The sequence below is a fragment of the Petromyzon marinus genome, chromosome 29 (genome assembly GCF_048934315.1).
Source record: "Petromyzon marinus isolate PM22_M1 ecotype Great Lakes invasive population chromosome 29, UKy_Petmar_22M1.pri1.0, whole genome shotgun sequence".
NCBI lineage: Eukaryota > Metazoa > Chordata > Hyperoartia > Petromyzontiformes > Petromyzontidae > Petromyzon > Petromyzon marinus.
Window position 1 is genome coordinate 505,092 of NC_133695.1, and position 17,678 is coordinate 522,769.

Here is a 17,678-nt window from a genome sequence, read left to right on the forward strand (position 1 = left end):
ATCGGTCATTCAGATAAAGAGACCGTTAGTTGCATATGATATACAAAGCCTCCATTAACTCGTCACATGCATAAATATATTGAATATCAGCAGTAAAAACATTAAATTATAACAAAAATATATCTAACCTTTTTAAAACATCTATAGGTACGATTTATTTTAATGGTGTGACACTTTTATGAGTTCAGAAATTGTGTGATTTTAACCTTTACATGTTTAATAAAGGCTTTGGTTTGTGAGAGCTTGGATTGAAATGCCTTTTCATGGTGCATTATATTAATATGTTTCTCTGTATAATATCCACTGGATGCCCTGTGCAAAATGCTGCAAGCTAATACATGTTTTTTTATGGTTATTATTAAGTTTCTGGATATTGGTGATATCAGCAGTGCATATTGGTATTACAAAAAAAAGATCTTCGGCTTGCGAAAATCTACTGCAAACATATTAAAGAATTTAATTTGATGGATAATTGCCGAAATTATTGCCTGTCTCGGTAAGCAGCACCAGTGGTCTCCACGAATCTGGCAATGAAGGGACAGACCTAAGAAGGTTTGTTGGATACTGTTAGGGCAGACCTTGGGGGTCAGCTGTCTACTTCGCAGCATCGGTGGGATCTGGCAGAAGGGAGAAAGCGTTCGCAAGGTGTGATGGCATCAGAGGCCCTTGGCCATGATGACATCTTGATCTTGAATTTAAGTATTGTTTATTTCGGTGAATTGCTTTTGAAGTCAACACCAACATATTTGTGCGTGTTTCATCTTCTAGGGGCCTGATAGCAGAACAAGCTGAACTTGTCTACATCCGAGAGGTGGAGAAGCTTGACGGATTTGGCCATGAGAGTTTCCCAGCCAAGGTGAGCCTCCTTTACATTTTTGAGACTCGTATAGCTACGCTAACTTCAATTTATCTGTGATAGAGGAACAAATGATTCTGTTTGAGGGTGCTAATTAAGCTGTTTGAAAAGCACACGTTGCTTCCCTTCACACGATGGCCGTTTGATGAACCATCTATGAAACCCGCGTGGTGTTGTTCGCGCTGTATGGGTATGTGGGGGCGTGGTTTGCGGTTTCCAGCGAGGGTGTGCCAAAGATTATAGGCACAACTGTGCAGTGTAGAAAATGGGGATGGGCCTATAAAATGGGTCAATCAATGCACACCTGCACACACACCACCCTGCACTGGAATGGTCTTGCCACGACTCCAATTAAGCTTGCTGTGCTGTATCATGTAGAAGCATGAGGCAGTCTGCACATTGACTCATTGAAACGTGACCTCTTGCTCCTCGTCACACCTAAATGTCACCTTCAACTAGTGGTCTCTCAGTTAAGGCTGTGTTCTGTTTTAACGTCATACAGGTTCAGTTTGGCCATGTCTGTATTTCAGTAGCAGTTATTGATCATGGTTGTGCCATGTCTCGTGTGTAGATCTCAAGCATGCCACTTTCTGAAACAATATTCTGTCAACAGTCAGTTTCATAACTGTTTTTACTGTTTCACGCTTAAGTGGTGTCTTTTTCTGTTATGAGGTGTAGTTTTTGTTAAACACATGATCATTTACAAACTCTGGCACACAAGGGAAGAAATATGTGTATTTCTCCTCACCATATTTTCTTACAATATTCCATTTGGTAATATATGCAATTGTGACATTTTCAGTGTTTGGTTGATATGAAAATGCTGTATTCATAAATGCACGCCATTTCTAATTCCTGCATTATTTTGAATACTTGTTTTTTTTTTTAAACAGACTAATTTGAGTTTGCTTTAAACTTATGATTACAAACTATTATGGGTTATTTTATTTGTGTATGCTATTTTTTGTCTGTGTAGGAGAGTACGGGAACTGACCTTACCATAGGCACAGCCTTCCAAGGAATATTTGTGAAGTACAAAAGTGAAAAAGCTCCAGCCCTATACAAGTAAGCAGTTGAGCTCATTCTTCACAATTGCTTGTTGTGCGTCGTCATTCAGAATATCCAAAATGCCTGTAATCAGTTTTTGGTTTGTGTAAATATCCATGCAATGACATTTATTGTTTATTCGTTCCGAACATTGTTCATACAACTTTTAATGGACGATAATTTACGTTGATGTAGTTAGTCTTCACTGTGCAAGAGAATGTTTATCTGGAACATATAAATGTGGGTGATTTAGGAGTTTTTATTAAAAAATAAACGAGCCGTATAGTAATGCTTGCATGTGTATGTTGTTTCAGATGGAGCGATATCACAAACGTTACTCACAATAAGGCCTTTGTTGGACTGGAGCTTATGAATAAGGAGGAAACGGTGCAGTTTCAAACAGTGGGTTGCTAACCTATACCCGGTCACTGTTTCTTGTGAATGAACACTATTGATTTACATCACTTTTTTATGTTTTTGCATTTTTGGTTTATAATATTCTCATTTGTACTGATTTTTTGTTTGTTTCATTTTGTAGGATGATATTGAAATGGCAAAGTACGTTTGGCGAATGTTTTCACTCAAGCACAAATTTTACAGGCTGAACAAGAGTTTGATGGAGTAAGTGTGCAGCGGTAGACTATTGGGCTTCCAAAATGTTTTCTTGCTTTCCATTTCCATCTTATTATTTTTGCTTAATTTCTAAACCCGTTTCAATCTCATCAGCTGCACTTGCAATATTCCAAGCTCTTTCATTCTCATAATTTTGTTTGTATTTGTTGTTTGTGTCTATTGATGAAGAGCATGATCTTATGACGTGCAAACTCTACAGCCTATTGTTGGCTACTTGCGGTGTGAAGGAAGTTTAACATACATACAAGCACATAGAAGCATCACCCGAATTTTTTCTGGTTAGAATATATATTTTAAGCCAGTTTTTTTCACTCTACAAGCAATTCATTGTTTAATTGGAAGTTATTTCTTCTCGAAATTGGTCTTGGAATATTAACATTTGTGAATAAAAATTGGTTAGATGTAGCCTCTATTTTTATATGAACATTAATAAGTGTTGGGTGTTCTAAAACATGTTGATGTTGTCGTTGGTAAAAATGGCATTGGATGACATTTACTTATTGGGATTTGCAATAACTAGTACGTTACTTGTCAGTAATTTTATTGTTATTTTGTTGACTGTTAATTTTAAGATGGTTTAGCGCCGAGTTAGTTTTTAACATACATTTTGCTTGCACTTCATCTCAAAAGTTTACAATGAATAGCAGTTGTAGGAGCAGTCTTTGAGAGTAGCAATAGATCAAGAATGTTGATTTGGAAAAATATGTTCTCCTCTTGGTGTAATAACTTCTGTGTAAGATGGTATATCACCATGGAAGTCTCCTTTATGACAGTTCTTAATCTTGGCTTTTGTTGGTAAAAAAAATTACATTTGAAAATGCAATGTGAACCATTGTGGTGCACTGCACGTGCGTGCTTTCAGCGTATGCGTTACTGTTTGAGAATGTGGAGATTGTGGCTGTGTAACATAGCACAGGCACCCTCTGTCAGACACAGCTCAGACATCATTAATCCTCTTTATTGCAATGCTATTTCCCTATCAGTGGGCTAGTTAAGTATTGGGATCGTGCTAGACAATCTCTAAATGAAAACACAATTGAAACTCCAGTAAATAAAGAATTGTATGAATAATAAGAATGGAAACAAGTGTTTTTTAGAAGGTTCGCAACAGCAATACTATCATGTCCTCTGACTACAATGATGCAACACTTTTTGAAAATTGGTGGGGCATGATGCGTCTCTGGCTTCTGTGAACCGTTGATGTCCGTGTCTGTGTTGGCCTCTGATGGTGTTTTTTTTTACATTCGTGTTGGTACCCATGTTGGTTCATATTTTCGACAATAGCATTATTTCCTCCTATGAGGCTCTGTGACTCTGCTCCACTGCATCTTAGGAATACATTCTTTGTTATCCGCTTTCCTTCTTGCTGTACATCTTTCGCTGGTGTCTGCTCCACTGTTCTCTCCTTCTGTGCCTACAGTACTGGGTCATGTAACAATCATCTGCTAAAGGATGGGAGGCGGAAATTGGCTGTGTTCTCTACCTACATGTAAGCTTTACTATCCCTCCATTTCTCTTAACATTGCATATAGCCTGATGACTGCTAACTGCTGCTTCTTCTGTCCCTTATCCATTCTGGTGATTTTTTTTTAAATCTTGTTTTATGGCTCCAGGTTCTCTGCTTTTTAAATACTGTACTTAATGTGTGTACTTGTGCTACAGCGTGCCTCTTGACAATGGCATCGGGAGCGTTTTGTACAACGTATTCAATTATCTGCCTCTTAGCGTCAGCATTTTTAACAAATTTGATGAAAATCAAATGAAAAGTAGTTTTTTCTGTGTTGCTTTATTCTTCATTACCTTGCTACATCTGATGGAATATCAGCTCTGAAATACACAACTTAATGATTGTCTGCACGTTTTTCAATTGATTACTTGAACCACTTTGCTTAACTCAAGCACCTTGTGTAAAGTTGGGCTCATTGCCAACTTAGTTTCAGAGGCATTGGTTACTGGACCTCTGAATGGTAAATCTTTACTTGCATTCGCCCACTCTCAGTCAAGTGCTTGTACAGACTAGCTGGAATTCCCAATTCACAAATCATGGTGCATTGTATTGTGTCTGTTTATAATCAGAGACAATTACAAACCAGATGGCTCATTCTTAAAATTGAAACCCATACTCAATAAAAAGACAAACTGATCCATCAAGGAGTATGTTAGTGCTACATTAGCTTTATACTCAGTGATGTTTATTCAAATAAACTTCTTTATTTATGGTTTGGTTCTACTCATGATATTTTCACTCATGCTCTTTGAAAGTTGTGGTCATATTTCTATGATTGTAGCCTCAAGGGTTATGAATGTAATCAACCCAACCCAAGTGGTTAACTGGCAACATTTTTGTTTTCAGAGTTAGCCATAGGCAACTCAAATTAAAACTAAGTTTGTGCAAAAAAAAGCTCATTTTGCATTATTCATTGCTGTGTTTGACACTTTTGCTTTAGTGTATTTTGCACATTCATGTCAGTCATTGCTTTGTCAAAGCCAAATTATATATTTTGTTTTATTTCATGGTTGCTGGTTGTATTGAGTCTTAGTTTGTTACCATAAAATACCTCTTGTATCTTGGGTTATCATTGTAAATCCTAGCTTTCTGTTTTGTATTGATTGGATATTTTACAGTGAACACGTTTGTGTTTTCATAATTTACCCACAATAAAAAAAAGTTCCTGCCCAGCAAAAACTGTGGAGTTGAACTCCGGTTTCATAAAAAAAGTCTTTCCTAAAGCTCAGTGTTGCTGTTCTAAAGATGTTTACGGGTTGTGACTTACTATTTATTGTATGTTGCCTATTCTCTGATTGACCTTTGTATCTTTGTAGGCAAACACAGAATACTTCTCCTACGCTTATCAGGAGAAGGTCGACGCTCACGCGTTCATCCATGGTACGTTGCTTGGAGAGCAAAAGTTGAGTTTTTTGTGAACTACAAGATAAACAAGTTTCTGGTTTCTCACATGTGATGCCAGATGTACTTCATGGAGATCTTTTTTTTAATCAACACGACTCTTGTTTATTAAACAGCGCGCTTCTCTTTGAAACCTCGATAGTTTCATACTTTTGTTTATTCAGTAATAAAATAAGCATGTGGATATCCTCCATTGCTATGACATCCCATGAACTATTATAACATCATCAACCATCAACTCTACTAGTGGATGAAGGGCCTGCTCAACCTGGTGCCATTGCTCACAGACTTGCAATGTGCGATAATCCCCCTCGCTCCTGTACATGAGCTCATAATCTCCGCACTCTATTCACGTAGCTGGTGGTTGTTTTTGAATGTTTCTTCATATGCCTGAGTATTTGTCACCAGGGTCGTCCATTGGCCGTCGTCCATCTTAACTATGTGTCTCTGCCTAAGGTCGCATACTTTCCTTAACCATCGGTATGCTGGCACTAGTTTGCATCTGTTCTCTAGTCCATGTGCTCCTCTTCCTGTCTCGCCGTGTAATTGCCAGCATATATTGTTCTTTGTATTTTCTTTAGCTTTTGCTCAGTTTTTCTTTGTAAGTGTACATTTTTACATTCAATAATTTTCAGCAGGTAAAATCCATTGGTAAAAAAAAAAAATGTGCACATTGACGTAATTTGGTACGCTCTAAAAGCATCTGTTTTATTCAACAGCAGAGGCAGCAGCCGTACATCATGCCTCCCATGCAGATGCAGTACAATGAACCTTACACAGAAACTCACATGTCTTCACAAGGTAGGTTTACTCTTTGTTCCAGTGCAATTTTATACAAAACAATGGCTATATTCAAACATAAATGTTTTCTAAATGTAATATAAATGTTTAGTAATTACATTTTTATAGTAATTGCAGATGTGTTTTTTTTACTTTCACCCATGTTATACGGTAAACGAGAAGCTATATTACCTTTTTATGTAAACATTATTTTGGTGCTTAAGTCAAGGTATGTTTAAACACTGCCTATGGGTTCCAACAGCTTGTACATTATGCCATAGTTAAATGATTTGATTATAGTTGCATTTTTATATTATTGCTGCTTAACTGCTTTTGATGCCAATTGTGCTGTCTGTTATGAATCTTCATAAGGTTGTGAAGCAAGTATTGTTGTACAGCATTCTACAGCATTGCCAATGAAAGCCTTCTTAATCCACTTGCATTGATTGTCATTTAAAAATATATTGAATGGTCATTTCAACATAATGTTGTATTGCACACATGCTCGCTTTTTTATCTTGATAGTCCTAACATGGCCAAACTATTATGTGCACGTTTGCATTCTTGTGTTGGAGAGGACTTGTGTGTTCTTATCCCAGTCTTACATTTGATCTGAATAAGTTTTTTTTTTTATCTTTTAATTTGACAACAAACTTCAGTTAAATATATTTGACACTCTAATGCAAACCTGTGTTGTGAGTTTAAACAGCTTGGTGTAATTGTTCCGGGGTTTTTCCCTCTTCTGACTACAGACAGCATCTACCCGGGGCAGCAAGATAACTTCTTCTACCGCTCCGAGACCAGCCTGGATCGATACCCCCTGGAATATGCAGGGCAGCAGGTGTCCAATGGCAAGGTTCCCAATGGCAGTGTCTATAGTGCTCCCAGCCTCAACTCCCTCAACAATCACTCACAGGCAAGACATCTGTCTTATTTTGTTTGTCCCCTTCCCAATGCATGTACAGCCCCTTTTTTGTCAATCCACTATTGGATGAGGACCTCCCCACGTGAAATTCTGCATCGCTAGTCGGTGAGGGTCAGTGAAGTTGGGGAACATAGGCGCGCGCTGTATCATAGAAGTATAGTACAGCACTAATACTAATACAGTTTTTAACGTACATTTTCACAAAAAGGCAAAACTATTTCCAATCGCTGACTCGGGAGCAAACTTTCCGTTACTATCCACAATGTAGCGAAGCCTTGCAGCTACCTATGCCAACCTGCTGTGCACAGTGGTGGTCACTCTTCCAAGCACTGCATAGGCTCACCCATCCTTAGCTTTTGAACCTTATGAGATTAGGCACTTCCTGGGTTATATGGTCATCGACTCCCAATTATTATGTTAAGTAAATAAATCAAAGGGACGTGTACAGCAATGTATAATGCTAGGTAGGATAAATAAGTGCATTTGTGCATATTGGTCTACAGCTCTGCAGGTGATGGGGAAACAACTACATAGAGTTAAATGGCAGGTTTTGTTGAGAAATAAGTTAGTCTTTTGTCAGTCAACTGCTGGATGAAGACGTCCCTACGGTGTGTGACTCCTGAGGGTTGTTTGACCATACGTCACTTCACTGGTCAGGACACATTGGTGAAGGGGGGCCCAGAATTAGTTCAGATACTGCTATAAATGTGGCCGGGAGTCAATCTCGGGTCACAATTAACTAACCACTTGTTAAGACTTCAAAATAATTCTTGGAGCAAGCTAAGGGTTATAAACATTTTAGTTTCCTTACTTACAGCTGACTGTTTGCAGTGGCAATAGCCAGGCTTGGCTCTACATTTAAATGAATCATTAAATAGCTTTGCGAGCCAATTGCGATTAATCACTTTGGCCACGCCTGACATCTGTGCGCACAATCCAGTCCTGCAAGTTTGGTTAATTTAAAATGGAGAACTTTCTCTTTGATGACATCTATACACAGCATCGCGAAGGTATGCTGACCCCCACCCACCCCACAGCCCAACCCCCCATACGGCAGGAATTCACATTCTGCAGTGTTTTGCAAAGCAGCACAAACGAGCTCCATCATGTTCCCAGTATGGCTATAGATGCTTTACATTATATCACCATTATCATCATCATCATCACTGCCCATATGCTGGTAATTACACTGGGCAGTTTAATACAAAATAACATCTGAGTGACATAGAGTCATTTAGCTCCAGTATTTATGATGCCATCCTCTTCTAATTTTGTAAACAAGAATCATGCTCCACATACACCCATGGCATTCGCACATAGTGACTCACTTTACATTTTCATTAGTTATTACATGTAGGCACCCAGTAGCAGCCCATGTTTGCTGTTTGGTTTTTCCCAGTAACACTATTTTGTGGCTGGTCATGGATTCAAACCTGTAAATCCTTAAATAAACAAGCAATGGCACTGATCACACGGCAATTCAGAAACAACCTTTTATCCACTGCTGTATGAGGGCATTCCCACACCCACACTGCGGTTGTGGGATTTTTTGTTGTTGACAACACTTTTACCACACTGGTCAATGCAGGTTGTTGAAGGCGGGAAGTATAGTTCACTACAACAATGTAACTCCGCAGTAACCTAAAGCACCCGCAATCACCAAGCACCATCTAAACTCAATATTACTTAGCTTTTGAGATCTAGCCTAATTGGGCACACTCCAGGTGATCTAGTCATAGGCTTGTTCCATTTTATAATTTCTATATTACTCTGATGTTGTAATCCATACTCGCAGGGTTTTCTGCAACAACAACAGCAACAGATGCAGCAGCAGCAGCAACCATCACCAATCTCGTCCAACCTGAGCATCCCGGGCAGCGAGGTTCTGCTCATGCGGCCCGATTACGTGCCTAGCCACCGGCACAGCGCCATCATCGTGCCATCGTACCGACCCACGCCGGACTACGAGACGGTCATGCGGCAGTTCCAGCGCTCCGCAGCCTACCGCATGGAGCGGCACAGCCAGTCCCTGCGTAGCCTCAACCTGGGCAGCGCGCATGCGTACGCGCAGCCCGAGGGCCTGGTGTACAGCCAGCCTGAGATTCGTGCTGACCACCATGGGCAGTACCCTCAGCAGCAGCAGCAGCAACAGCAGCAGCAGCACCACCACTACCCTCTGCAGGTATACATTTAATGCACACAGGAAATGCGATGGTTAAGAATAACTCTGTGAATACGGTAGCTCTTTTGAAATTATGACTTTGTTATATAGGTGTTGAAAGTATAGCAACAGAACGGTCCTAAGTTTCTATACTTTTTTGTGGATATATGGCAATGTTATTCTTTAAACATTATTTCGCAAATTGTTGTGAGATATTTTTTTATAATTAACATGTTTATTTTACTTTAAGTTGAGGTTAAATTTATCGGTCGATTTATGTGTACGTATGATCCTCTACCTCCATCCCACCATCACCATCGCAGATGAATTACAGTCACCCGATGCAGCCGACATACTTAGGCACTGGCGGTCACCCGTGTTCCTACAACACACCGGCAGCCAGCGCCATATCACACACGGTCAGCACGCCCGAGCTGACGCAGGAGGCCCACCCTGCCACCGCGCCGCCGCCGCCGCCGCCAGCGGCACTACCTCCCTCTGGGCCCCCTACCCAGCATCTGGTGCCAACCTTGCAGCAACAGCAGCAGCAGCAGAGCTATGGGAACCCTGCAGGCCGTATGCTGCGCGGTCTTCTCTCCTCTCAGTCACAGCGGCACCCACAGCAGCCTCCGCCTATGGCGGCATCGGGGCCACCGCCTCCGTACCCACGGCCGCGCCCGGCTGCCAGCACACCCGACCTGGTTGCCCACCAGCGGGTGTGCAGCAGCAACCCGGACCTGGTGAGCCGGCGCGTGCTGCACTCGGTGCAGACCTTCCAGGTGAGCGGTGCTGTGTGAAGCGGTCAGTCAGCAGAACAGCGTCATTTATTCCATCGGGGCTCTTGACACAGCAATGTTTACCCGATTTTTTACATTAAAAAAAAAAATCTGAAAATTAGGTCAAGATATGAATTGTTGGATGGTGTGCTTTATTTAAAATGTATCTGAAGGTATGATGTCATAAGAAATTACGTCACTTATATTGTCTCTTCTGTTATTTTTCGCCAAAGGTGGTGTCATGTGACATCGGTTGACGAGTCAATTTTCTGGTCATGCTTTTACAGTAACTAAAGTTCATGTGTAGTATCTTCTTTCTCCAGCAAACAATCCCTGTTTTCCATGCTAACTCTACACTGCAGTATCTGTACAGACTGTCTACCAGTGTGCACGGTTTTTTCAGTGATGATCTGCCACCTTTACATGTTTGTGCAGTGGATGGATAAGTGATAACTTTTCATTTGCTACCTTGTAAATTTGGTTGCTTTGTTGAGAAGTGGGTGAGAACTCCAGAGATAAGCCAAGAAAGTCTAATTTCAAGAGTGAACTGGGTCACCCAATATGACAAAAGAAAAACAAATAAAATAAAGTACAGCAATGAAGCAAATAGCAATTAGAACAAAAAACTACTTCACCTGATAAATTTAAAATATTGCACATGACAGAGCATTTTGTTATTGGGCTAACGAATGGAAAACTAAATGGCTTCTGTTTGCAAATTGTAATAAAAAAAATTTGTACCGTACAACATACTTAGAATGCTGTAAAGATAACTTTATTTAAAAAAATCTGGCTGTTACCTGATGAAGCGAGTTGTAATTAATGGCGAAACGTCGTACTCAGATTGTGAATGTTATGGATTTTCTCTCCAACACACTGTGCTGTACTAGTAACGAATTGGCATGTTCTGTTTTCGTGACAAACCTTATTAATTGATTGTGTCGGATGGTGGCGGGTTTAACGACACATTTATGTTTACGCGATCTAACCCAAAACAAATCTATATTAATGAAGTTTTCATAATATTAATGCAGCCCTTTTGTGTGTGCATTTTATACACTCGTATGAGTTAAACCAAAAATAACGCTGTAAACGGAATGGTTTGTTTATATTGGATGTAGCCTGTGTAAATGTAAGCTAACTTTATACAAAATATGACAACATTTGTTCAAGATAAAACCATGCAAAATCTATATTTAATAGCCTATGATTTTGATTTAGTGGATAAGTTAATTGTTTTACCATGGACAAAATTAATTGACGAGGTGTCTGGGGTAACTCAGAGGTCAAAGCACTGAGCCGGCACCACTGAGTCCCTGGGTTAAATTCCAGACAGCTGTCTGTCATTAAACAGCACACCCAAATGTAGTGGTTTCATGGTCTCAGCCCGGTCACCAATCACTGCAACAAAAAACACCCCATTTCATTAAAGTTGGTTCTGCAATAAAATATGACAAAATTCCAGTGCTGAAAATTAAAAGATCGGTTTGAATGCCGTGCGACGAACATTACTCTCAGTGGCCAGGGCGAGTGGGAAAGTGTGTGAACCAGAGGTATCTTGAAGGGATCTGAGAGGCAGCGATGGTGGTATACACTTCCATGGGCCATTCTCTCACGCAAAGGGTTGCGCTGCCCCATGGGAGATCCGAATAGGTAATTTATCTCATGATATGACGCTGATAGCACAATCGGGAAATAATTTGGGGAAAAGAGCGAAAACAAATAAACAAAAATACCGGTGTACAGTTATCCAGTAAAGTTTCCAGTTAATCACCTTTCATCACACTTGAGATTGTTGGGTTGCTACATGTGTGTTTTATTATGGCATGTGCATTGGATTATTTTAAGGTGCCACAACTATAAATTCGTTTATTATTACAAAAGTGTTGTGCAAGACCACCCATTTCATTTTACCAGTGCAGATTCGGTCACTGGAAGTTTTAAACAAATTAATCACAATTTGATGATTACATTTGTGCTTAGCAAGCCCCTCTGTTGATCGAGCCATCAGACAAAGTGGAAAAATGCAACGAGAAAATGTTAAAAGCAGGATGGTTGACTTTAAACAACTCTGGAATTAAATATTGATGTGCAATGCCACCGCAAATTATTTTATTATTAAATTTAATTGGTATGCTTCCCACTCTTCGGCCTTACATGGACATCTTAAAAAAAAATGATAATCTCAAATGAAGGCTGAACAATGAGGTGACCTGGAAGTAAACATTGAATACAATATTTTACCCAGTTACAGTCTGGTTGCTTAGCAGCCGGCGTTGACAAATTCCTATAAAAGCAGTCAATACAATTGCAAGTTTCAAGTTTATTTAGTTCTCACAATGGTGACACAAACACTTTTCCGTTAGTATAAAAGTGTTTGCTTAGAAAAAACGTAGAATTAATGACACCCTGAATATTTAGTGAGTCCTGACTGACAACTACTTTTGGTGTAACATGTGATTAATTGAAAATTGGTCAAGAGGGAGGTTTACGTGATGTAAGATTTCACTCTGGCACTCGATCAACCCACGGCGTCTGTGGCTGCGTGCAGGAGGACAGCCTTCCTGTCGTGCACCGCAGCCTGCTGGAGGTGAGCGAGCCGCTCACTCGATTTCGCGGCCTGCGAAAACGCAACAGCCTTGGCGCCACTCCCCCCGTGGCCCTGACGCCCGGGGCCAATGGCCTAGCCCGTGAGGTGGAGGCCCTGGCCATCTCGCGCCGGGCATCGGGCCGGCCGAGGCCGATTGTGGGCACCGACGCCACCGTGATAAAAGTCTTACCGCCTTCGGCGTCTGTGGATCAGCCCCGAGGGATGGAGGAGGGGCTGAGGCCCCCAGCGGTCGTTACTTCTCCCCTGCAGCAGCAGCAGCAAGAGCTGGAACTTCAGAGGCCACAGTCATACAGCCACAAGAAGTCCCCTTCTGATGCCACGGTGCTCATCCACAGCAGTGAGAGTGAAGGAGAGGTACGTTTTGCACAGAAACATTAAACCAAATTCCTTTTGGGTTATCAAGTCCCCATTGCTGTTGAGTACTACCTCGATCCAGCGATTACAGTTGACACGCTTGTCTCGTGCATACCCTGCATAAAGAGTCACTGTTACAAAAAGCACCCCAAAAGTGTAGTTGTCGAAATTATGATGTGATGATCAGATGTACACTTTCTCAGGCCTATTTTTAAAAACAAAACGAATTTTACAATTTTGGTTCCCCAGATTGAAGATTTACATTTTTAAAAATCTGCTGTCATATTTGGATTCAGCACCCTTTAAAACCTGCATAAAAATATTGAAAGTTGTATGCTTGTCTGGACAACTAAACTGCTTTGCCAATTTAAATGAATTTGGTGTCATTTTAAAGCTTACGATATGTTGTTGCTGCAATCGAAGTTGAACTTACAACAACAATAAATGAAACCTCTGACATAATAAGTTGGCCAATTACGATTCAACCCGGATGCTGCTTATACGTTGCACCATTTAAAATATCTTGGTACCTGACATAAACCCCAATTTTAAATCATACGCTGTATAGGCATCACTGGGGGTACATCTATTGCCCGGGAACACGGGCGACTCCCCCACCAAAGTGCGCTGTGACGTCATCTGGCATGCGTGCCCCCCGTCACTTTGCTTCTGACACTGCAGCTGTCAATAGCTGCGGTGTGAACTTACTTTTTGTAAGAGATTCTGAGAGGCAAACTAATCTGGCTGTCGCCTGATGATGCTAGTTGTAATTACTGGCGAAACGTTGTACTCAGATTGTAAATGTGGATTTGCTTTCCAACACACTGGTGTACTGTACTAGTAACGAATTGGCATGTTCTGTTTAAGTGACAAACCTTGCTAATTGGCTGTGTCCGGTGGTGGCGGGTTTAACGACGCATTTATATATCTACGCGATCTAACCCAAAAAACCTATATTAGGCAAACCCTATTAATGACTCCACAGATATATCCTAACCGGGTTTAACGTCGTGCGAGTTCAAATAGCGCGCTCGACCCTGACTGGTGATCTAATACAGGGGCAGCTGACGTGGGGGCGCACGATCTGATTGGAAGGTGGATTCACATCAGACTGACGTCGGGGTAATTTAAAAGAAGCTGGGGAACAAACAAATACAAATGAGGCGTCGGTTGGCAGTCCGTTGTGAGAAACGAAAGGGAATGGTGGAGAGTCAGGAAAGTGTCAGAAAGGACAGGGAAGTGACTAAAAAGGAGCATATAGAAATGGTTCGGGGCGCCTGAGCGGAGTAATTTCCTGGTGCGTGACACACTGTGCTCAAGTCGTCATAAAGGCCGAGTTCAAGACTTGCCCGGGCTGGAGCTCCTTTAGACTTTTAAACATTTTGCTAAATACTCTTTGGTTCTTTCGGTGACTTTACCGAAAGAACCAAAGAGTGTGAATTCCTGCAGTCACAAAAGCTTCAAATCAAGAGTATGCTAAATATTGTAGAGTTGTGTTGTTATTCAAGGTCGCTATTGTTAAAAAAATTTAAATATATGGTTTGATAAATTCATGACATGAAAGTAATTAAATCACCAGTGTGCTTACATTCCTTTGATGTTAACTTCTTACCATTGAATCTGAATGCACTTCTCACTAGTTATTAGATAGTTTTGCACCATAGCAGATGTGCTGTGTATATTTTTAATATGCTAATGATATTCAAGTGATCTACTTCATAAAATAAGCCCGTGTGATTTAATCTCTGATTTAACAGTTTAACATTGAACAAAAAAAGTATATTGTTTTTAAGTTTGAAATTAAATGCTTTCATATGTTTCCACATTTTTGATGTACGTTTTGATTGGAGGGAGGTACACTCGGGAGCAATTGTTTTCCTTTCCTGAGTTTTTACACGTGATCACTGATTTTACAAAAAGGTTTTAATGATGCTCCGTAAATTGTAGTTGATAAACAGTACCAACAGACATGCTTTTTATCTGCATGGATTATATTTTATTAAATGTATTTTGTAATCTTCAGAAATAGAAATCCCTTGCATGCTTGGCTATAACCTGCAGTCAAAAGTCTTTGCAAATTGCTTTGTACATTTGTACCTTAAAATATTGTTTTAGTTTAATGACTGTTTATTGTGTTTTTTTTACACAATAGCCATTTAGCTGCAGTTGTTTTTCCAAATGTACTAAGTCAAGTTTAAGTTATTTTAAAGTGGGAAGAAACTTAATACAAGGCTTTAATTTAACCACATAGTATGAATAACAAGTATTGCTTCAAATATAACAGAGTAATAAAGCCCAATGACTTGTGTACATATTTGTAATGTGCCAAGATCAACTGGAAAGCAACTGCAGTTATGGTGGCCACGTGGACAAATGTAAAACAGATGTTTAGTGCTGTCTACCGTTAAACAATGACAGGGTTTTATGATCGTTGGTTCTATATAGTGAAGCTTAGGAATATCAGATAATTTAAATTATGCGAGTCTTCTTTGAGCTGATACGGTTCATAACAGTACATTGTAACAGATCCAGCTGCACGTTAAAATCCATCTCTTAAATAGAGGGACCTTGACTTTAACATGGCAGATTACCAGCATCGATTCAAGCAAACCTGGCTACTGATGAGACAGTGTCAAAACCGGTCCAAAGTTTGCCTTTAATTAATGCTGTTGATGTGCACTCCCCAGAGGCTGTGAGGGTGATGGATTGTGTAAAAATACTTAAACTTTTTACGTGGGGAGACATACATAAAGGAGCCTTGCTTATATATTCGGCTGAAAGTTCTTGCTTTTAAATTGAAATCTGGTTGCCAATTGAACCATTTCTGATGCAGCCTATTTCCTTTTGTAGACTTAAAACGATTATTTTGACACAAATCCAAAATGCTTTGTACTTGCAGCCACAAATATAATATAAAAAGAGCATTGATGGACTTTAAATTGATGCGTAGGGGTTGAATGCACTTAGATCAGCTGGTTAAAATTCATAGTGCGTTTTCTACACTGTAACGTATTGAAAATTGCATCAAATGACCAAAAGAAACCCCACTACGTCAATTGAAGCCCTGCTGACGTTCATCCCACAGAGCAGTCGGATAGAGCTCAGTGAGCATGACGAACAACTGCCCATGCATTAATCGCTTCCATTGCTGCCATTCCTATTCGCCGGTTTACTTTAACAGGAGCCAATTGCGCACTCGTTGGCATGGCTTAAGCGTTGTGTACACCTTTCCTGCCAATGGCTGCAGTGTGGCACGATAGGGCTGAACTTGTTAATGACGTAACGGGGTATAATCTTCTACACGTTTGCACTCTGGAAACTTTTCTTGTTTGGTTTTCCTGCCAAAAAAAATCTGTTTTTTTTTCCCACATGTGGCGTCATGACAACCAATATATTCTAGTTGAAAAGTACGCTTTTGTTAATACAGACTGCTTGTATTGTGATACCGACATTACCAATTATACATACAAAACGGTTTCGCGTTACAGTAGTTGTCATTTTACATCAAAAAAGATAAATGTCCAATGACCGCCGAGTTGGCACTTTTTCAAATCTAATTTGGTTGAGACTTTGAGTGTAAGTGTGGGATTGAGCAAGATGACCATTGTGCGTTTTGCTTGAATTCGTATACAGTATTGTCCACAAAATACATTTGTTCTCTGCATTACCCTGTGCTCTCCCAGCCCATCAAATCAATGTCCGTTTATATTTGAATAATATGTCTTGTGTGCATCTTTAACCTCCTCCTGCCTTGTGTTGAATGGGTGGCAACCAGGGCGAGGTGGAGATCGAGGAGAGGCAAGACTACGTGCTGCCCATGCCGCCACGCTCGCCGGCTGTCCTGACCCCGCAGGAATACAAATCCCACCTTCAGGCTGTGCTCGCCAATATCCCCAAACGGCCCCCACCAGAGTACCCTGGCGGACAGGTGGCCGCACCGCAGCGGCCCTCGCATGGCTATGGGCAGGATGCATCGAGCTTCCTCATCAACACCACCACCTCCTCGGTAATGACACCGTGGCATTCCGCTCACTCCTTGCCATGTGGCGCTTGCCGTTTGGGTTAACGTAGCGGGTGGTGACGTCAAGATCTGCGTAGGTTTTTTTTTGTGGGTGCACTATATGGCCCCCCGATGTGTTTTCTGGTTGTGCCAAACAATGTGCGGTACAAACTGGCAACAATTTGGAGAGCTGGCATGATGTGTCATTGACGAAGATCTACCACGGCCAAGGTGTTGGTCCTACCGTGTTTTAGGTCACTGTTATAATTCAGTAGGCTCACATGACATTGACTTCTCCAAGACAGAGGTTCTTTGCAAGCCATCTGGCTACCATGAGATTCGTTCATGAGGCTCTCCACATATACAAACAAAGAGACAATTTCAACCGAAAAGATGGATTATGGCTTAGCAATCATTGGAAGGATTTGATAAACCATTTCGGGTCTTAATTGATTGTTCACGCTTAAGGTGGCTCTCAGACCGCATCCATTATTTTCGTCTCCCCCCTCCTCTTTTCCGAACATAGATGGACTCGTCCATCTGAATAACTGCCAAATTGCTCTCCGTGTTCACGTTAAAAAAAACGCCACTTTTTTTCAAATTTTCTTGCTGTGGGTTTCACACCTG

The 17,678-nt window shown here is 40.8% G+C and overlaps 1 protein-coding gene across 6 annotated transcripts in view; it reads left to right on the forward strand.

Annotated features, from left to right (window-relative positions):
* Window positions 1-17,678, forward strand: part of PTPN14 (protein tyrosine phosphatase non-receptor type 14) — a 66,162-nt gene that overhangs the window by 31,474 nt on the left and 17,010 nt on the right. For 3 of the 6 annotated variants that reach the window (XM_032963065.2, XM_076070447.1, XM_032963070.2), the window contains 12 exons: window positions 769-856; window positions 1,833-1,921; window positions 2,218-2,305; window positions 2,442-2,524; window positions 3,957-4,025; window positions 5,360-5,423; window positions 6,164-6,245; window positions 6,977-7,140; window positions 8,945-9,331; window positions 9,634-10,089; window positions 12,638-13,051; window positions 16,827-17,057. In XM_032963065.2, coding sequence (XP_032818956.1) covers window positions 769-856; window positions 1,833-1,921; window positions 2,218-2,305; window positions 2,442-2,524; window positions 3,957-4,025; window positions 5,360-5,423; window positions 6,164-6,245; window positions 6,977-7,140; window positions 8,945-9,331; window positions 9,634-10,089; window positions 12,638-13,051; window positions 16,827-17,057 — 2,215 coding nt within the window. The remainder of the gene's footprint in view (window positions 1-768; window positions 857-1,832; window positions 1,922-2,217; window positions 2,306-2,441; window positions 2,525-3,956; window positions 4,026-5,359; window positions 5,424-6,163; window positions 6,246-6,976; window positions 7,141-8,944; window positions 9,332-9,633; window positions 10,090-12,637; window positions 13,052-16,826; window positions 17,058-17,678) is intronic. The other 3 variants (XM_032963067.2, XM_032963068.2, XM_032963069.2) reach the window with 3 other exon arrangements.